This window comes from Aythya ferina, assembly GCF_964211825.1.
Source record: "Aythya ferina genome assembly, chromosome: 1".
NCBI classification, from domain to species: Eukaryota; Metazoa; Chordata; class Aves; order Anseriformes; family Anatidae; genus Aythya; species Aythya ferina.
Window position 1 is genome coordinate 174,319,594 of NC_140296.1, and position 21,841 is coordinate 174,341,434.

Sequence of the window (21,841 nt, forward strand, 5' to 3'; positions counted from 1 at the left end):
TGGATCCAGAGGCAAGCCCCTGTCGTGGATGCAACCCCACATCCTTTGTCGATATGAAATTTCTATGGGGCCGCCTGGGAGTGATTCATTCAGGGGAAGAAGTGTCAAAAGAGCAGCCCTGGGCTCACCAACCCTGGGCAGCTCACTCCTCCTCTCGCCTGTTTCACTGCCAGGAGGGTGAGTGGCTCTCTTCCTCACAGGGTGCAGTGGGGTTGCTTCGTGGTTTGCTTCCTGCCCAAAGAACGACCCTAGTGAGGAAAAACTAAAATGCTCTACAAGCACCATAAAGGGAATCCAACTCCAACATGCAAAAACGATGATTTGAAAACCACAGATCTTCATGTATGACATCTGCATTTCTGGTCTGACATTTAGGGGCCCTGGGAGGGGATGTCCCAGAGCGTGCAGCCCGTGATGCTGTGGGTGGAGCAGCCATGGGAGCTCCCCAATGGGCAGCCGGGCTAGCGGCCCCAAAGCTGTGCACGCCAGCATCTGCTCCTTGCCTTGGGATGTCCTGTGTGAGCCAGTGCTGCATGGGGTGAGGGCAGGGACTGCGGTGTCACCCCAACAGCCCTAGTAGCATCTAGCTTCAGGCTTGTTCCCAAGTTCTCCTTCCTTGCTGGAAGGCTCCTGTGGCTCTTTATGGATGTAACTCTAGAAATAAGCTACAGCAAATCGTCCTCACATCGAATCCTCCTGTACATCTGAACAAAACGTGTGTCTCGCCCTAGCTGAAGACGTTGTGACCCTGCACGCGAATCGCAGCGCTTGCAGCCCATACATCTTGCATGACGAAACAGGAAACGGGCAACGTGCTGGTGCCCAACCTTCCGTGGCCATTTCGGGGAAGACTCCACCAAAATAAATAAATATGTAAGATAAAATAAATAAATAAATAAATAGAATTAATTAAGGGAGAAAAAAAAAAAAAAAAAAAAAAAAAAAAACGCGGCCTCCTTGCTAGAAGGGGCTCTCCTTTGGGCCAGCCGCGGAGCTGCAAAAAAGCGAGCAAACACCGGGTTTTCGTGAAAAAAAAAAAAAAAAAAAAAAGAAAAAGAAAAAAGAGTTCGCACCGCGGGACGGCGGCGGGAGGGGCCCCGGGCGGGGGGTCCCGGCGGGTCCCGGGGGGGCTCCGCGGCACCTGGCGGCGCGGCCCCGTCCCCTGCGCGGCCCCGATGCCGCGTCGGCGGCGCGCCTTGCGCGCTCCCGGCAGCCCGCCCGCCCACCTCCACATGCACACACCCGCGGCGGGAGGAGGAGGAGGAGGAGCGGCATCCTCTGCGTCCTCTGCCCTGCGATTTAATTCCACCCCCCCCTCCTCTCTTTCCCGGGTCCTCCCGCTTGCGCCGCTGAGGTTATTTTATTGAATTTCTTTAGCGCATCCTCGCTCCGGGGGTGCCGCCGCCGGCAGAGGGGGGGATCCATCACACGTCGGGGGGGTCCCCGCGGCTCCGGGGAAGGTAAGGCGGCGTCTGATGCAATCGGGGGCCGGGGCCGCGCTCCCCGCGCCGCCTTTGTCTCCGCGCCGCGCACGGTGCTGCGGAGCCGGGCCCCGGCCCCCCGCCGGCAGCGCTTTGTCTGCGCCGCGAGCGGCCCCCACCCCAAAAAAAAAAAAAAAAAAAAAAAAAAAGCCAAAAGAAAAATCGTAGCCGGGTCCGACCCCCGAAAAATGCGCGGAGAGAGCGGGGCCGGCTTGGGGAAAATGGGGAGGGGAGGTTTGGATCTGGGGAGGTTTGGAGAGGTTTGCGTTTGGGGAGGTTTGCATTTGGGGGGTCGGATTTGGAGGTTTGCGTTTGGAGGTTTGGATTTGGGGGGTTGAATTTGGAGGTTTGGATTTGGGGGGTTTGAATTTGGAGGTTTGGATTTGGGGGTTTGCCTTTTTGGAGGTTTGCATTTGGGGAGGGGGAGGCATGCGGCATTCCCCCTCCCCCCCCATACACACACACACACGGAGGGGGGAGCTTGGAGATAGGGGAGGAAAACGAAGGGGGGGGGATGAGTGCCAGGATGCTGCCTCGACCCCAAAATGTTAAAGGAAAAAAAAATGTAAAATGGCAGTTAGCAGCCGGGAGCTTTTGCTGGCAGCGCCAAAATAATTTTAAAAAATAATAGAAATTTGAAATAATGAGGGTTTTCACCTGCCCTGGTGGCCCCACGTGTGCTGCAGCCGCCGCCTGCTGCGGGCTGAACCCTGCTGGGCCCCCCCAGTGCCTTTCCCTACCCAAGGGGCCTGTGGGGTTCGGGTGGCTGTAGGGAAATGCAGCAGGGCCCAGGGCACGCGTGTGCATGGGGAACAGCCACGCTGCGTGCTCCTGGCAAGCCCAAGGAGCGGACAAAAAAGGGTCAGGTTTGGATGCACGCTTGTACATGTGCTCACGTGTGTGCAAGGACGTACGGCTCGCAGTACAAACACACACGTGTGTGAATGGACCTAGAGCTCGCAGTATATGCACATGTGGACCTATAGCTCACAGTGCATACACACAGGTGTGTGCATGGACCTGCAGCTCGCTGGTAGGGCAGTGGTATCGATCCATTGTTTCCCCGACTTTGCAACGCAACCTGTAGCTGTAATTTCCACCACCCCCCACAGCCCCCCTTGTGCAAGAGGCGATGGGGAAGTGTGTAAAACTGCGCTTTGTTTATGTGACACTGGAGGAAGTGAAACGAAAGCCCTTTGCGGCAGCTGGCTTCGTGGAAGGCACAGCGGGGATCCTGCCGCGTGCCGACAGCCCTGCTGCTGCTGGGCACCTCCGCCAGCGGGTGCGGGCATCCCGGGCTGTGTCCGTCCCCTCTTGGTGGCCTTGGGTTTTCCTGTTGCTTGAAAGGCAAAATAAGGGGGGCCAGCCATTGCTGTAAAAGTATTAGAAAAAGTAGAAAAAGCTCCTTTCTGATCGATCGAACATGCTCTGGAAGGAACCATGGATATATTCTGAGCCTGACCACCTCAGAAGTAAAGGTGCTACAAGGAGAAAAAGCAAGAGCACCATTCCACCTAACTTTTTCTTCCTTCACCCCCGAAGCATGAACTTCATTTAAAAAGCCTTTGTAAGGAAAATCCATCTATTGCTGAAGGATACATAGCACCAACAATTGCCATTTCCAGCCTAGGAGCCCACTCCCAAATGCTCTGAGGCCACCGGGCAGAAACCTGTCTGAGATCTGGGAACCACCGCGCTTCTGGTGAGCAGAGGCCTTCTGCGGCAGGCTGGTGGCACGGCGCCGACTACAGTGGGGTCGCACCGAATGACTGCTATTTGACTTTGCCTTTTTGGAGGTTTTTAGTCCAAAGAGGCAGCACAGAGAGCGTGGTTCAGCAGAGCACACCGTGGCAGCAGCAGCAGCATCCCCTGCCTCGCTGCTTGTGGCAGGGAGCAGCGGGGCCGGCCTGCTGGGCCATGCGAGCCCTTGGCACCGGGCCTCTCCCTCGCCTCTCTGCAGCCTGCGGGAGAACATGGAGGATCGATCCTCCTTCCTGGCCAAACCCTGCTTTTTACAAGGGTTTTAGTGCCTGGAGGGGGAGGAAGGGCGCTCTGTGTTTGCAGGCTCCTCCTTCTCCTCTCTCTGATCCAGATTTTCTAATTTGGGGGGATGTTCTTTACCGGGGGCAGAGGGGTGACTGAGCAGAAATGGGACTTTCCTTCCTCCCCTGCTCTCTCCTTTCCCCCTGTGTTATTTCTCTTTTTTTTTTTTCTGAGCACCCAGAGTGATGATTACTGCTGCCTTAGAAGTTTGTGTTAAAAAGGCAAAACAAGATGTTGTGGGAATATGTAAATATTTCAAGCCTGAATGAAGTTTTCTTTCTGATACGTATTTACTGCTGTAACCTTAATCTAATCCAAGAAGCCTGAGCAGCCACTCTTGGGAAAAATAGCAGCTTTTCCATGTTGAAAGTGCTTTACAGCCCTTTTCCAGTTAACTCATAATATTTGAGTAAGGTTATCAGGTAAATACTACTCTGAGTCTTGTACAGTCAAGGAAAGTGAAGTAAAGAAATTACACGTAAACAGGAAAAAAGGAAAAGTGAGTTACATGTGAACCTACGCAAAGAGTTCTTCTTTCTGTGGTACAAAATTTATTTTAAATAAGAGTTTCAAAGCTGCTATTTAGCTCTTGTGGATTCATTCTGGTCGTCTGCTGCCCTGCTGTAGCCCATCCTGCAGCACTCCCACTGCACAGCCCCTGTGCAACACAAGAGTTCGTTTATTTGTGGGGGTGCATCCTGGGATCTCTTCAGCAAAACCGAGACTGTTGAGAGGATTTCACAGATAAATATAATTAGGAAAAAATGTGACTATATTCCTCTGCCAAATGCCTTCGCTAAATTGACTGGGAAGGGCTCAGAACAGAAATGTACTTAAAACCATTTTCCTTTATGGCTCATCTTTAAGTGTTTTGCCTGAAGTAATGAATCACTGGGTGAATCAGACTAGGATTTTATGATTTCTGATTTGCCTGCCTTTGATCAGCTGAGTAGCCTGTCGAGACTTAATTCGGGGACTCTTCCCTTCCTTCCTACAGCCTAGAAGGGCAGCACAGAGCGCGATGGGGCAGAGCAGGAGCATTTTCCCGTTGCGAAGCAAGGTCACAGCGCCGAGGAGGGCTGAGCATCTGCGTCTGTGCACATCACTCCTTTCTCATCGCATCTTTCTCCAAGCTTCCTTGTCGAGTCTCCTCTCACTGGCTTGTTTCTCACCACTACCTTCTTTATTTTAACTGTTCCCTCTCCACATGCTGGGAGGGCTCTGTGCGAGAGGAGCCTGGATGTGGAAGGTGACTGCTTGCAGTCGCCGAGCCAACAGCTGCTGCAGCTGGGAGGGCTTTTGGCAACCTCATTCCCCACGGCCTGATGGTGTTGCTGCTGGTTTCAGGGGCACGCCAGCACCTCCTTGGCCCCCCCCCCAAGCCAGGGTGGCTGGGGTGAACCCGCTTCCTTCCTCCCACTCCCAGGGCTGCAGAGGGGCAGTACCGAATAGCTGGAGGCAGTGACATTTTCAGCAGCTCAGATGTTTGCTCAGTGGATGTGAGTCAGTCTTTAATTTCCAAGCTCTTTTGTTATCTCAGTGGTGCTTCTCTCATCTCTCCATTTTGTCCTTCATATAGGTTAGGAGTAAAACAGGAACTTGATGTTCCAGATGTCAGGTGTCACTAATGCTGCACAGAAAGGAGGTGGTTGCTTCCCAGCCTTTCAACGTGATACTGTTACGTCTAAAGCCTATTATTGCTTTTTGTCATCTAAGTGAATAGTCCGTACGCAGAGTTTCAGGCTCGGCATTTCATTATTTATATCCATGGAGTCTTACCGGTCACGTTGCTTTTCTTTGAAAGAACTTTCAACGGTACGAGCAAAGAAAGATGTATCATATCTCAGGCTTTGCGGGAGTGAAACGGCGTGTGAGAAACTCGGGTGCTGGATTCTGATACCTCCTAACCGAACAAGAGGGAGTTCTATTGGCAAAACTCCTTCCGGCCAGAAAGTTGAGTCATATTTCAGCTTTTAAGTAAATTGTCTCGAATTCCATGCTTAAAATTGCTTAGTGTGTCTTGGATATTTGCCATCCCAAAGACTGCGGGAAATGTGCAATGAATGAAGTGTGCGGTGAGTGTACAAGTCAACGTGATGAAAACCGTACCCAGAGATGGGCAAGATGGTGTCCGGCCCTTCCCAAACCCTGCCACATAGCTGGGCAGCTTCTGGGCAGCCATGTGTCCTAAGATGGCACTTTTTGAGTGATCGCATTTGCAGGGTATGACAACAAATACCTGTAAGTTACAGCATCACCATTACCACCAGTAGTGATATTAGTGTTAGATATCCTGCTTCTAACAAAGGGTTTTCTGATAATACAGCTCTTCCAGGTACTGCCTAGGAAGGGTTCATGCCCAAGTCAGGAGAAGAAATAGAGTTAGATTGTCTTCATGACCATATTTTTTCAAATACAAACTTTTTGAGCCTGTTTCTACTGTTGTGGAACTTTGACAGTCCAGAAGAGTGGAGTAGCAGGATTTGTTTTTTTCTTTTGATATTTCAGAAGGCAACACAGAAAGGAGCCCAGCTCTTGGAATGTGCTTTAATGGCTTGTAAAGGTCTCCATGTCCTTGAGGAAAATAAACTTGTTTTATCTTCTTGTGTCATCTCACTGTCCTCCTCCTGAAGTCTGTGACCAGTTGTAATCTTTCCCATTTTCTGCAAGGAGCACACGATGAGTAAAGTATCCATAATGGTTTTTACAGGACATGTCATGGGATGTCTAAAGAGAAAGCCAAGCTCATAGGCCACAGCAGAGCTTTTTCTACTGAACTGAGGGCCTGAATCAGCTACCAAACACAGACCTTTGAGCTTCCTTTAGAAGTAACTTTAGCCTTTTCTGGTTTTCTCTCAGGGCAATTCATACTTCAATGAACTATTTGCCCATGTGAGTGGGAAAGTTTGAAGTAAGGGCAGAATTCTTGTGTTATTTTTTCTTGCTGATTTATTCTGTGTGTCTGGAGACTGTCTGGTTTGACTGCAAGTATCTGAAACTTCTCTGTTTGGGAACTTTAAGGATGGTCAGAGTAGCAAGCACAGTGGGATTGCTGCAGCCACTCTTCAGATTATTTTTAATTCATATTAAATAATCAAGCTCAGTCAAGGATTTTTTTTGCCAAGATAACGTTTTTATTTTCTTTTATCTTATGACATTGCTTGAATGAAAAGGCCTTCGGGTAAAAAAACATCCTTCTTCAAGTACAGCTCAGAATCAACATATAGTGACCCTTAACTAGTTGAAGCTTTTATTTTTTCCTTCCCACAGCATCACTGGCACCTACACCAGAGGCACAGCTTGCTTCCTTCCCTCTGCCTTTCCAGCTCAGCATGGCTGGGCAGGTTGTCATCTGGCAGTGCCCAAAGCTGATGGGCAGCACGTGGGGAGAAAACCCGGCTGATGTGAACCCTGACCCTGGGGACTGTCAGTGTTTTTTGGGACCTGTGTGCTGATCGTCACAATGAGCAAAATAAAGCCTGCAATGTAAAATGGGAGTTTTGGGGGTGAAATTCCTGCAGCCACTTGTAGTACTCTGCTGACTGCTGAGGGGGCGTAGGGTGGTTAGCTCTGACAAAGGATTTGCACTATATATATCTAAGGAAAGTTATCTTTGCAAAATTGTGGCGGTTTGCTTAGAGTTTTTTTCCAGATATCACGCATATCACCTTTCTCTCTGAACCTGTGAGCACTTCACAGACTGAGCAGTATTGTTGCTATTGTCATCCCAGCTTTACAGATGGAGGTGCTAGGGATGGTGTGGTTATCCTTCGCCAAAGGCTTGCAGTGAGTTCACGCTGTGACAGTTTCAGTCCCCAGCCCCGTGGTTCTCTCTTCGCTGCCCTCATGTTTTGGCACTGAGATCAAGTGTTCTCATACTTGAAAGTGCAATGAATTATTTTGCTCAACAGTGTTTTTGGTTTCAGGGTTTTGTTTTGTTTAAGTAATTCCCTTAACTTAGCGAGAACCTAGTACAGGCTCCAAAACACTGTCACGCTGTTGCAGGAGCCACTCATCTGTCTGAAATCTGGAATCTGCTGAAGTTGTTGCTAATGTTTCAGCTGGCTTCAGTTGCACTAGCATTTTGCTGCATCTTCATTCAATCCTTTTTTTGTGTGTGTGTGTGTGTGTGGAATCTGAGCCTTAGTTCAAACAAACAAACAAACAAACAAAAAGTCATCACTTTTGCATTGCAAAGATGCCATGCAAATGAACCAACGAGCCACTTTCCTGTCGGTCCAGCCCCAGCGTTTCAGCTGCACCACAGCAGAAAGGAGAAGCAGGAGCTGCACGTCAGTGAGCTGTGCAGACTGCTTTCCAGCACACTGTTTACCTCACAGAAGGGTGAATTTCAGCACCTGTTTTTGAACATGCTCAGTGTGGAATTTCTTAAGCACACAGGTAGCGATTGGGAAAATCCTCTTGGGGGACCGAGATGCAAAACAGCCCCCAAAGGGAAAGTTGTACTGCTTGAATTTCAGAGGAGCCTCTGCATAGCTTTAAAAATGTCAGCAGATACAGATCTCGGCACAGGCACTGCCACTTCTATTAAGGCATTGTTTATTTTAGGAGCTCACGGTCACAAGAAGCTTCAGGATGCAGTGTGCTCGGCCCTTGCTACCTCAGCAGCTGCTGCCTCCTATGGCTTTATCCTTTCAGAAAAAGATCACGCTTCCCTTCCAAAATAGGTAGACGGTTTTATGCCTCTGGGAAGACTGTTCCAGAATGTCACCGCCAGAGCCACCCCCTGTTTGCCAGCCTGCAGCCGTTTGTCAGCACTGTGCTGCCATTGAAGCACCCAGGAGGACAGGCCCTGATCCCATGGAGCTGCCCCAGCTCTACACCTGGTGCCCTGGGGCAGCATGGACTTTTCTAAGAGCACACCTAAACTTCAAGATGAAATTATTTCGGAGAAACCACTTACAGGGAAACGGGCCCCTTTGCAAAGGCCTCCTCTGTGCGCTGGGGAGGTGGTGTAAGCCAGCCCAAAGCATCGGGTCCTGTAAAGTTAATTGGGGATGCTCTTGCTTCCGTGGTTGCCTGTGAGTAGTTCGACGGTTTTGAGGTAGCTCTGAGGGTTTGAGAAAATATCCCCAAATGGATCTGGTATGTGAGCATTCCCCAAGTACCCCAGGGTGAATTGCAAATCATTGTTTGGCAGTCGGGCAGACCATTCATTCACAAAATGGGAATTAAGAGAGCTGTGGTGCGGGAGCTGGTTTCTGAATAACAATCCAGTGCCTCAGCATCACGCAGGAGTTGTTCAGCTGAGAGTGGTCAGGCTCCGGAAAACGTTGGTCTTTCAGTTGATTTGCATTTCTGACAAGGAAATGTGTCTGTAGCAGCCTTGCTTGATCTGCCTTTGGTGTTTTTGCTTTTATGCAATGCATCTGTCAGTGAAGAGACCTCCTGATCTCTAAATAATAATTGCTTGGCACAAGCTGTACGTTATTCTTTCTATGTATGAGGTGTAAGCTTAGAGACCTGTTTCTGTCCCTGTTCAGCATAAGTTCATCCATACACAGAGTATCCTTTGTAAATCTTCTTTACCAAAAAAAAAAAAAAAAAAAATTCATACATTCAACTACCTGGAGTATAGATAGCAGCAGAGGAGAGCACTGTGATAACTCTGTCCCTCTGTTTCTCCACTTAGCAGCGGCACAGAAGTGAGGTATTTTATATTTTTAAGTAAAAGGCAACAGCGAGAACATACAGAAGATGAACACAGAGTAACTAAATGGGCCTTGGGCAAGCAAACCATTTTTATTCCTTAATTTGTAGGTCGTGAGTCTCTTTCTTCTGAAACAAACAGAATTGGTTTGCTCACCAATTTATATCTACCAGTACCATCCTCAGTAATCGGTTGTGGGACTGGTTAAACTTGTAAGGTCAGGACTGAGTAATTTTGTAAGGATCTCATTGAGGAGTTTAACATCACTACTCTTCTGCAATGCATTTATGTTGCAGCCTGAAGTGCTTCTAATAATATCAAATTGGTTGGTAGCATGGTCCCTCTTGTCCAGGTGTCACTGCATTCTCCTGGTCATACTGCCTGCTGCTGGTGTGCACATACATTTTGGGCTTTTTCTGTTTCACCTAGGTCACTGACACTGTGGCTGCAGATTACCCACAAGACCTCAACCAAACACTAACATTTCGAGAAACAGTTGGATACGTACAGTTCCTCGCCCAGGATGCCGTTCAAAGCTGGATTAGAACTGACTGAATTGCAGAATATGACTGTCCCCGAAGATGATAACATCAGCAATGATTCAAATGATTTCACAGAGGTGGAAAATGGCCAGATAAATAGGTGAGTATTTTTCCACTGACGCTGCCTGCGCTAAGAAACACACTGTTTAAAAACAGCATTCTAATTTTCAGTATAAGTTTTGAATTATTCATCACCAAGTCATGCTCCATTTGAAGATGTAATTTGAATTTCATATGTGACATCTGTTGGGCATAGGCTGCAACAGCAGATAAAGCAAACAGAGTGGCAATTTATTCATCGTTTCAAATCTTTCAAATTAGTCTAATAAAATGCACAAACATATAACGTAGCAAAAAGCCAACATTCTGGGACCTCAACTCACATACAGTGGAGAGGCAATAATAATAAATGCAATTCGACCAAGAGAATAGCAGGGGGCAGATCACTTTGTTGACCTTCAGTCTCTGCTGTGACAGTTGTAACCTGCCTGGCCACATCCCTGGCTCCAGGGTTGTGGCACGTGCGGCTGGCACTCACTGTTCGCTCCGGGGTGGGATGGACCAGGCAGCAGTAGCTGTCCCCAAGGCAGGGAGAGCAAGGGGCTGGTCAGAGATCTGCATCTAACTCGTGTCCATCTGAGGAGCGCAGCTCTTTATCAATTTGGGTGAAAACTGGCCATTGAGTTTCCTACAGGATAGTCATTTACGGAAGGGATGTGATGGCACATCTGCCAGGTGTCTCTGCCGGGCACCAGCATCCAACAGGTGCTGAGATCTGCTGCCGTGCCCCGGCTGGGTTTTGCAAGCTGTAGAGCACGAAGCTGTTTTCTGTCCAAGGTTCCTGCTGAAGTGCTGAGCCCCAGGGGGCAGGGCTGGAGCCAGCCTGGCTGGGGAAGTCCTGGGGCAACCGCCAGCTGCACCCTGCAGTGCTGCGACCACAGTGCAGCTGCGCTGGTGGAGGTGAGGGCTGGTCAGGAATTTTCTGATGCAACTGCTTTGATGGAAAGTGCCAGGGCAAAACGCAAACCACTTCTGTTAAAAAAAAAAAAAAAAGTGAGAGCAAGAGAAAAAAACCCCTCCGACTTTGTCAAAACAAAACAATTCCTGTATGAACCTGCTGACTTTCCTGCTGGCTCCCCCGGAGCTCAGGAGCTGACAGCGGTGGAGGCACTCCCCGGAGCCTGCTGAGGATTGATGTCCTTGACAGGAGGAGGGGTGGCTGAGCTCTTGGCTGGTGCCACAGGTAACTGGCAGAGGGATAAACCCCATTAGTCCATCCTCTTTCAGTGAGTGCTTGTGGAGCTGTGTTGTGAGCATGGCCAAGTCTGAGAAGTGTCAAGCAAAGGAGGGAAGAAAAACGTGGTGTGAAAAGGGTCAGAAAGACAGAATTTCTAAGTCCTGCTCTGGCTTTTCAGGCAGATGAGCATATTTCACAGTTCTCTCTTTCCATGTGGGTGATTTTCTTCCTCCGCGGAGCACCACTTGGTTGTACCAAATATCCCATCACTATTTCCCCTCTCCATGGGCACCTCCTCACTCACACATCCTGTCCACTTCTGGTGTGCCCTGTGCGTAGCGCTGTGCTCGTGCTGCTCTCCACCTCGCCACTCCTTGCCCCTAATGGCACCCAGACCCCATTCTGCTCCCCTCGGCAAGCACATCCTCTGACTATATGGTTATTCCATTCCTACAGCTGTGTCAGCAAACGCCCGGTCCCTGTGGGATAAGAGGTTAACGGGCATACAGAAGATCATCTTTTGTGCTGTCTGACACACGGCGTGTAAGGCCTTGTGAAACTCCAAAGTCCACCAAAATCAGTGGGACTTTTTTTTTGTTGTTGATTTCACTTGAGCTTTAGATTAGATCTGTAATTTTCAACTGACTTTTTTTTTTGTTTCAACTTGTTTGATTTCACACTCCGTATTTCATTCTGAACCGTGTTTTTTTTCTCAGTGCATAATTTTTCAAGCTGAATGTAGAGCAACGTTTTTAAGGGTCTTTTGGGGACGATACGGCAGTGAGAAGCAGATTCCAGGTCTGATTTAAACCCCAAATATTTCCTGATCTTGGAAAAGAATCCTCTAGTTCCCTCCGGATTTCCAGCATTTTCTGGACCTGAATATGCCTTTATATATTCAGTTGTATGTAGGGAGGGGATGTCATTTGGGAGGGGCTGTGTTGAGAGGGGTTTTTCTTTGCATGCAAGTGTTAAATATTTTCTGGGAATGCCTATAAAGGAACTTGCATCAAATCCAGGCATGGATTTGCCATCTTTTAACCATTCATCCTGGCCACACAACTGTGCCATCGCTGAACATGGCATGTATCAGTGCTTAGGTGACCTGCTGCTTCATGTGACTGCAGGACAAATCCACTAAGCCGTTCAGCAAACTTGTAACTATGATGGTGCTCTCAGGAAGCTGCTGGCTGAACGCTTGTCCTGGTCTGCAGCTACTCGTAAGTTTTGGAGCCCTCCTTGTTCAGTTAACAAGGTTGCTGGTAGCTGTATCCAGATCTGGTTGAAGTTCTGTAGCGTAAGCCAGAGCAAGTTTTCTTCTGCATTTCTTGTTCCTGCTTGCCCTGGAAATCTTTGCCATCGCTCAAGCTGCAGCTCCATTTAAGAAACTGCCTGAGGATAGGGTTCTGTCAGCTTGGCAAAACCAGCTTTCCCTAACAAATGTTTAAGGCATTGTCAAATATCACTTTAAGTTAATTATGTTTAAACGTATCTGAGATGGCTAAATGGTTTTAACTCTGCTTAGCCAAAATGGTTAGCTCCAGGATATCACCTTTATCAAACATTTCTCATTTAAGTCCTTTAATAAATTAAATTTTGAGACCATGGTTAAGCACGGTCCTTTTAAAATCACTTTATCAATAAGACTGAGTTTCTACGTTTTACTAAATCAAGCCAGAAAAAGAATCGGATTAAGAAATTCTTTCCAAGCCAACAATGAGGCTTCATTCATCACAAGGACGAGCTGATTATCTTTTGCCCAGGATGTTTTATAAATGTATCTAAAATGTTTTGCATAAACATGCTTGGCTGTGATGTAAGAAGTACACGAGGAAAGCAGAAACATACAAGAACGGGTTATGCCTTTTAAGGCTAAGCTCTCAAAGTGAAGACAAGAAACAGCACAAATGGGTTTTGTGCGTGTCAAGGAGTCGCAAGGCGCTGAAGGCACAGACTGCCTCACTGTGCTTTTGTGGGGCACCTGTAATGGGGCTCCAGAGCTTGCACGAATTGGGAGAGTCTGCAGCAGTCATCTCACTTCATTCCAGTCAGGTTTATAAAGGTCAAATATACAACATTGTGACAACTAATAGCTCATTTTCTAATCTGTTAAGCAGAGCAGATGCATGGCGTGGTTTAACCAGAAATGTTAGTCTTATAGCGTGTGTTTCTTTCATATACCATAGGAAAAAGGACACTGAAATTTTAAAAGCATTAAGTTTTTATAAAAAAGGCAAATCTTGGGAAAATTCATGTTGAATCTATCTGAATCTATTAGACTACCTTTGCCCTACTTTCTTCTTCTTCTTTTTTTTTTTTTGTAAGTTCAGCAACACATTCCATTCCCGGGAAGTGTAGGGTGTCCCACGGTGCGTCCGTACCACCTACGGAGCGTGGTCCCGAGGCAGCCTTCTCGTCTGGGCTTGCCGGCTGAGCTGTCTGCACCAGCACAGGCAGCCGCAGCCAGGGCGCAGCCGGCAGGACAGACAGACGCCCTGCAGCCCCACGGCCCCCCGCTGCAGCGCACAGCCAGCCCCCCAGCTGGCAGGCAGGGCTGGGAAGCCCCCTGCAAAAAGCTGGGCACCGTGCGTCTTGCAGGTCTGCTCACCTTGTCAGAGGAGACAACAGGCTGGACAGCAAACCCAGTCCATTTTAACATACAACTAACTCAAAAGAAAGTGCTTTGGATCAGTTTATCTTATTAGACTGGTTTTCTCCAAGGAAAGAGTAATTTTCATTGAACTTTAATTCCAGGGAGTAATAATTATATAGTATCTACAGATTTGTTGCTTTTGTGATTATTAAACAGAGACTGAATGTGTACAGATGAGCAGAAGCAGGGGGATCAGACTTGTTAACTTCTCTCCTAACTCTAACGAAATCTGAAATGACACATGACCTCTGTGGCTGAAAGAAGGAGGCAAAGCCCACAGATGTTCCAAGCAGCGCTCAGAAATCCAAAAAAGACAAAACGTTTCTCTGTGCTCCTGCCTGTACAAATTGCCTGCAGGGTGTTTCAAGAGAGAGCAGGAATGTCTTTGTCAGACCGCTCACGCTCAGCTGCCCGTGCTCAGGAGATGGGCTTTAAACAGACATGGAAAAAAAACCCACATGCTCTGAACCTATAGAAGTCCGGGTTGAAACTTTATTCCATGAGGGTGAAATACCTTCCCGGTGAGCTTCAGAAAGTTAATTTTGGATCATTCCAGCTTAGAAGTGGTTACTTTTCACTCCTTAAAACAGTAGGGGAGGATCAGCCATCTATTCCAGCTGCTTTAGGGCTGGTGAACCTGGCCCATATATCTATTTTACAGCAAATTAGTTTCTGAAGTTAGTAGCTGTAAAATTCCAGGATAAGCCTATAGTTGGTTTATATTTATAATAGAGCAAATTGAAACAGACTGATAGGTAGGAATCAAAGTTGCAAAATAAAAAAGCAATAACGCTAAATACATCTTGCCAGCTTTGCCCGAATTTAAGGATAAACTCAAAATGTGTGTGTAGTAGAGAAAGGTCAAACTTCCAAAGATATTTGCTTCTAAGGATTTTAGCCTTAATGTCTAACGAATGAGCACAAGGTATGTTTGATGAACAAAATACTAAAGACATGGAGTTCAGTGCGTCAGCTGTGGGATCCAAGTCAGCAGCATGATCTTAGTATATCTTAGAAGCTGTGCTCTCATGTATTGGTAGCAATTTGGTCACAACCAGGGCAGTGAGGAACTTTGATAGAGCTCTATATTTATAAATTCAGCATTACATTACCAGACTGAGTGCCTTCGGATGTATGGAAATAATGCACAGCCAGAGTCTGAGCTGTGTGTCTATGGTCAGAAGTTCCTGGCTGTGGGAACTCTGTGTTCAGCTTACTGTTTGCTTGTTTTCATTTAAGAAGAGCCACCTTAATCTGCCTACAGCAAAAAGGGCTCTGAAGCTTGGTGACGGCCTCTGGCTAAGTTTGTAGTGTGTGTGATGGCTGATGCAGTAGGCAGTGCTCAAGAACCATCTGTAAATTAGCAGAGATGCCAGGGACTTAATTGTGCATAAACTTTCAAAAGATGAAAAGCTGAAAGAATGTTTTATACAAACTAAAATTGTTTGTTGAAGAGAATGTCTGGGAGAAAATATCAGCTCACCCTAATCAGAAGTGTCATAAATCCCTGGGATACCAACACACAAAGGCAGGAAGCAAATCTTGCTCTGGTGTCAGTGAGATCTTCAGTGGGGGGGGGCGCAGAACAAGCAAAGGTGCAGAGAAGGAAAAATCATTTACCACATGCTCTCCTGCACAGAGGTGTTTAATTTTGCAGTATGGTGAATTCAGTACTGAGTTTTGAAAGGCTTTTTGATGACAATATGGTAGCCCAAACCTGAGGTCCGCCTGCAGAGCACGTCACCCAGTTCAGGGTGGTCCCACCCAGAGCTGGCTGCATGCAGCATCTCTTCCTCCTCCTAACTCCAGCCACATCAGCAGGATGGCAGCAACTCAGGGCTTGTATGTGGCATTCCCTCTGGCTTACCTTGCTTGCAGGGTGCTGCATGGCTCAGTGGTGGCAGTACCAAAGCCCAGGGAGCGCAGTCAGGGAGGGCACAAGCATCACGCTAAAGACAGTGGTGGCTGCATCTCTGCAGGACACCTGGAGAAGCACGTCTTGCTAGTGTCTGTGCAAATTCATTGCTTTCCTGCCCACAAAATTGATGCTTTTTCATTACTAAATCTCCTAAAATACCATTCCCTAAAATCTCCTAAAATACCATTCCCTAAAATACCATTCTGATCTTGTACAAGTGGTACCTTTACTGAGGCACAGTGTGTGCTGGTGTCAGGGAACCGTAATCGGGCTCCTTAAATAGTTACGAGTTTGACCTCTTTTCGCGTGCAGCTTTTATACATTGTGTATTTTGTAATCACATGCTGCTCACAGAATTAACTTGTTCGCATTTTCTAACCACTCCTGCTGGAAATAAATCCTCTGACTTCTTTCAGCAAGTTTATTTCGGACCGAGAAAGCAGAAGAAGTCTCACAAACAGCCACCTGGAAAAGAAGAAGTGTGATGAATATGTAAGTCCTTCTTGCTGGTCTTCTCTATCAAAATGAACTGTACTACATTGGGTGTTGGGAGGGCCTTTAGACGTGGTCTTGAAAAAGTGCTGGTTCAAGGAAAGGGAAGTCCCCAGGCCTGTGCTGGGCAGGAGGCCATGGCGGTTCCTTATGGCCTTGCAATATATCACCCGTACCTAAGATGTCCCACAGGCGTGGTGAGAGATGGGTTTTAAAGCTGAACCTGTATGAGTTGTCTGTTGCCTACGTATTTACTGGAATTTAGGAAATCTGTAGGACAGCAATCAGAATATAGCTGTGAAAAAGTTCGGTGGTTTTTTTGTTTTCTTTCAAACCTCACAGTTTTTACTAATTTGCTCCCACAACAGTAGATACTTCTATCTGATATATCATGTACCCTGCAAGTCGAAGTGTAATGGCATTTCTGTGCTCTGTTCCAAGCCGTTGCTGACCTGTGAACCTCTATTTCTCCAGATTCCAGGAACAACTTCTCTGGGAATGTCCGTCTTCAACCTCAGCAATGCCATCATGGGCAGTGGCATTCTAGGCCTCGCTTTTGCATTGGCCAACACAGGAATTCTCCTTTTTTTGTAAGTGTGAGCGGGTTGAGGATCTGATCTCTCTGCAGTGCAAGCGAGTGCAGTGATTTACAGTCCGTTTGAAACGTGATGTGCTTTTTCATTACTTGAAGTCACCAACCTGTATAAGTAGCTTGGAGTTTGGAGTACTGGTGGATGGTCAGTTGTTTCACATTCTAAAGATGCACTTAAATACTCAAGTACATTCAAGCCTGAAAATATTAGCTATGTTTTTCAATATTTTTTTTTTTCAGTCAGAGTGGTGGGGAGAAATAGCCACTAGTTGTGCTTCTGGAGCAAATTATGTCCATGCTGTTGACTACTGACCTGAGCCTAGCCAGGGATTTTTCCTATGGTCTACAAACTGCACATACATCGAAAACAGCAAATTTATTCAGCAGTAATACTTGCAGTGTGATAGTACCTACTTCTTGCGTGTGTCACAGGTTCTCTACAGCTTTCAGCAAAGCATGGTGCAATATCTACTTTTTTGACCAAGAAAAAAGAATATTTGTATTCTTTTAAATGTTGCATATAGTGTTTTTGTCTCACTTCCACAGTTTCTTCAGTTTCTTATAGGAGAGTCCTTATTAGCCAACATAAATACAGCCAAGATTTGAGTATAAAAAAGAGTTGAGGTAGACTACTTAACTCCACCAAAAAAGAGGCATTTCATAAAACAGAATTTTATAGTTTAAAAATGAAACAGTGCCAGTGAATGAGTAAGACACAGAATACTGTGTTATTCTGGTTTGCAGTGTGAGACATTTCATTGTGAAAAGTGATTGTTAAGAAATCAGTTGGGAATTGTGTGCAGAATCCAGTAATAAATGTTCATTGAGGGAAGAAATACAATAATTTACAATATTTGAGACCTGTTCAACACAGTTATTAAGTTTACAGATCACTCTACAGAGGTGTCATTTTCTGAATGTCAGAACCTAAAAATCTAGAACTTACGTTATTTCTTTTTTTTGAAAATATATAATATGAGCCCTGCATAGAGCAGAATGGATGGCCAAGGTGGTATGTATAGCCATCTGCTCTGAGGTTTCGTGCCAGCATAGCTACATCCATGCTGCTGGAGTACAGTTTGCTGTGGTTGGATAAAATCTGGGAATAATCCAAGGAATTAATCCACTTACATTAAGAATGTACAAAGTCTCATAATTGTGTTGCAACTAAGCTAGGCTATAAAGTAGATGGACACTAATTGAGTTGTTTTTTGTTTTTTGTTTTTTGGTTTTTTATTCAGAGGGACTGAGTTCATTTCATTTATTTATTTATTTATTTATTTTTTTTAAACCAGCATGTGATAGTAACCTGTTTATGATTCTCCACCCATGCTCTCTGATAAGCACACCTTGGAGGGCACAGACTGGGGTTTGCAAAAACTGCTGTAACCAAAGAAGTCACCTCTGCTCAACCTTGTTACCTCTTCTGGGAGACCAGTGTCTCAGCTAAAGAACAGTAACTTTTTACATCTACTCTACAAGAGGAGATTTTAGAGCACCTTCAATTTCACCCTCAGTTGCTTTAGTTTTCCATAAGTAATCTTATCCTCTTCTCTCTCTCTCTCAGCAAAGTTTTTCATGAGAGTTTAAGTGAAATGCATTTGCTCTAAAGGATATAAAAAGGCAGTTTCTTATAAATGAAGTAGATCAGATAAGTGGTGTGAAGACTAGCAAAACTTCAAACAACTTGTGGTGGAAACCAGGCTAGTCTTGGTCCGAGTAGTGAGTGTATAGCTGTGCACCACCTAACTGTACAAAAACCACCAAAGCTGATAGCTGGGTAGAGGTTTTATATAGTAAATAACAGCATTATTCTCTACAGAATTAGACCATGTGGGTTTAAGTGAGAGTAATTGTTTTTGTTAGTTTTATAATGCCTTTAGATCTGTTAGCTTGGAGATAGATCAGCCTGCTGAGATGAAAGGTAAGGAAGCTAGCAGGACCTTTCTGACCGGGCAAGCAGAGATTTTGCCTTTGAAGCCTGGAGATACAGCATCCTAATGTGCTGTCTGTAGTTATGCCTGAAAATTGAAGTGCTTTAAATTGCCCTTTCACCATGCAATAGACTCATAGTTAAATGTAGACCATTACTTTTTTATTTTTGCTCACACTCTCAGTCAGTGCGTTTTTCCCACAAATGTATGGTTCTGCTGTCTCTGTCCTAGGCAGATCTTAGAACCATTTCTGCTTTACAAGTGATAAAAGATAAAGTCCTAGCATGAATTTGATTTCTTTTCGCACATGAGAAAGCACTTACATTCATTACTCTTGAACAGCAGAAATCTGGAAAGTTTCTAGTTTGCTTTGTCCAGGTCATCTGTCTGCCAGTGCTGGCTCGCACCAGCTCTGAAAAATAGAAAGCAGAGGAGGAAGAACTAAAGGAGCATTTTCAGCTCGAACAAAGCAGACCCAACTTGATTTCCACTCTCACAATTTTTATGCTACTTCAGTGTGAAATGTGCACCGAGTGCACCAGGATCAGTTCAGATCCTATACTCTTGGCATAAGACGTACAAAGTAAATATGGTGATGGGTATGTACTGTCACGTCATATTTGCATAACTGATTGCCATAGTAAAGTGTCATACTCTCTAGGCAAAACAGCAGAGGAACTCTGAGGAACTTAATCCTAATATTTTTAATAACCACAACCTAGACTGAAGAAGAACGTCCTTTCTTGTGTGAAAAAAAATGGGCAGAAAGCCTTCTTGCTGCAGAAAGATGCTTCAAAAAAGAACAAAAGGCTTGGGGAGGTCAAGAAGGGCCAGGCCAGCTGGGAATGGCAGGAGCACTTGTAGGTAGCTCGCCTTGCTTGTGGTTTCACCCGCAGCAGAGCGATGGATTGCACTGCAGAGACACGCGGGCCGCCCAGGCATGAGGTGCCTTCAGCCCATACTTAGCCCCGCAGTGCATGGGGTCTGAAAAACCCTTCTGAGAGGCAGAGCTTGTCGGATGAGGTGCAGTGTGAGGTGACAGCTGAGGTTTCACTCTGCTCTCTGCAGCCGCCTCTGCTGAGGTCGGCTGGAAGCTGTCACCAGGCTGGGTGGCCTGCAGTGGCATGGCCCTGCTCTGCCTCGCTCCTCCACATCCCATGCCTTACGAGGTTCAGTGCAGAAGGCAGGGGGCTGCCCGAGCCCCCCAGGCCCTGCAGCCTGGACTCCACGGAGGGCTGGGGACAGTAAGTGTTTGAGCCAGCTTGGTAATGTGGCAGCTGTGAGCAAACAGCAGCGGTGCCACAGGAACAGTTTGTTCTTCCTAGCCCTGTATCAGTCCCCTGCCTTAAACTGTTTATTCTGGATTTGTTGGGGGAGGTGAGCTTTGCATGCGCTGATTGCTTGCAGAGCTGCCAGCACTGCTTTAAAAGTAGGCAAAATAATAAGTATTGAGACGAGAGCGCGAGCTACCCCGCTTCTGTTTTGAATTTGCGCGAGGCGAGTGGCAGGGATGTTTCCTTTCCTTTCCAAGGGGCGGTTCTGGTGTGGGTGTCCCTGTCCGCACCGCAGTCCTAACACAAACAAGTTCCTCATGCAGTGCTAAGGAAAACGCCAAGCGTCTCCGTGCAGGTCCTACAGGGAGCTAAGGACAACAGATCAAATACCTGGCTGCTCGGGGGTGTTATTTTTACCGCTGCGAAGACTCCATGAGCTCAGTGCCTGCAGAACGGGAGCTTTTAATATTAAAATAGACTTGGTGCTGGCTTGTGCAGCCAGGGCCGCTTGGGGCTGGGAGTGACTCAGCCTGGCCGCCGTGGCTGCGAGCACTGTGCCTCCATGCAGACAGGGGCGTAGCGGGTCTGGAGGGGACGTGGGCAGCAGCAGGGCTTAGCAAGTCTTTAAAAAATGGAGCAGAGTGACCTCAGCCATTGCAAGCGCCTTTCCCCTCACCTCCCCAAGGAGAAACACCCTTTGGGCTGTACGAGAAACGTGGTGTTGCTGTCAACCATCATTCTCCGCAAAAGAGCAGTTCCTTCTACCACCTCCCTGCTCCTCTGGCCCCAAAAAAACTAGTGGGTCAGTATTTGGCACTAAAACATTTCTAGTCCAAAACGGTAAAAAAGGGGAGGGAGGAAACTTCTCATCCTGATCGTTCTATATATTTCTATGAAAAAGATGTGTCGCTGCCTATCTGTGGCAGCAGCATGTTTTCTGTTAAATTTTAGGCTTGTTTTCCTCGGTGTCCCAAGGGTAGTTGTCATAATACAGAGAGGAATTGCCAACAGATTGTCTGAATGCTCTTCACACACATCATGAAAACATCATCAGGTCTTTGTGTGTCAGTGTCGGAGGGGAAGGCACACATAGTGCTTGGCTTAAAGACATAGAGCAATGAGCAAATGTGTTTTTATGCACTTAGCCCCCGGCACTGACTAATTATCATTTGTGCCAGCAAGTTCCTTACACAAACAGTTCAGTCATTGCTTCCTGCAATTCTTCTATGTGCGAAGTCAAATTATGGATCATGGCGGAAAGGGGAGTGACATCAGTGAGGGGACACCTGTCCCTTCCTGGATGAAACATAAGCCTTTGCTTTCTGCCTTCACTCCCAGGAGAAGACAGTCTGTGAGTGGTGAGGGGATGGGTCAGCTGTCTTCATGACTAACATCTAAAGCCCAGAGGCCCCAACCCTTGGGATCACTCATTGCGAGGACACGGACAGAATCGAAGCTAGAGACCACATTATTTATCGCACTGAGTTCACATTTGGGTCCTTTTTGCCTGTGGAGGGCTGGATGGAGCAAGACATGTCTGGGTGGTATTAACCTCCCTCCTCTTCCCACTCCTTCGGCACTGGGAGGCATGTAGAGAACTATTGAGGCACCCCTCTGGTGGCATGTGACACATGTCTTGGGAAGAGATGCTTGCATCTGGCACAGAAGGCTTTAAATAGAGGACTTCCTTCTGAAATTTTTACTCAGCTTCCAGAAAAAAATCCTTTAGACTGGGTGCTGAGGAATATACCTGGCTCATCCCTGCTCTGATTAAATCCTAATTCCTATATGATGAGACATCTTCCTTCTTGCTTCCCTCAACAAGGAAGGGTATAACTCAGTAACAGGCTGCATTTTTTCTAAGTTTTACTTAGTTGAATTCCTCTGCATACAAGGTTTTATAGCTCCTCTCTAGCCTGGTGGAATTGCAAACAGCATGTTAATCACTCTTGTTTATAGGGCTTTTTGCATTCTCAGAAGATTATAAAAAATATCTTGGCATCA

At 46.7% G+C, this 21,841-nt stretch overlaps 1 protein-coding gene across 2 annotated transcripts in view; it reads left to right on the plus strand.

Moving 5' to 3' along the window:
- The first annotated feature begins 1,266 nt into the window (after positions 1 to 1,266).
- SLC38A1 (solute carrier family 38 member 1) overlaps positions 1,267 to 21,841 on the plus strand; it is a 37,230-nt gene continuing 16,655 nt past the window's right edge. For both annotated transcript variants that reach the window (XR_014697077.1, XM_084532979.1), the window contains exons 1-4: positions 1,267 to 1,460; positions 9,625 to 9,837; positions 15,962 to 16,037; positions 16,512 to 16,627. Coding sequence is in view for 1 of the 2 variants with exons in the window: in XM_084532979.1 (XP_084389105.1) it covers positions 9,719 to 9,837; positions 15,962 to 16,037; positions 16,512 to 16,627 (311 nt within the window). In the remaining variant the exon portion in view is untranslated. The remainder of the gene's footprint in view (positions 1,461 to 9,624; positions 9,838 to 15,961; positions 16,038 to 16,511; positions 16,628 to 21,841) is intronic.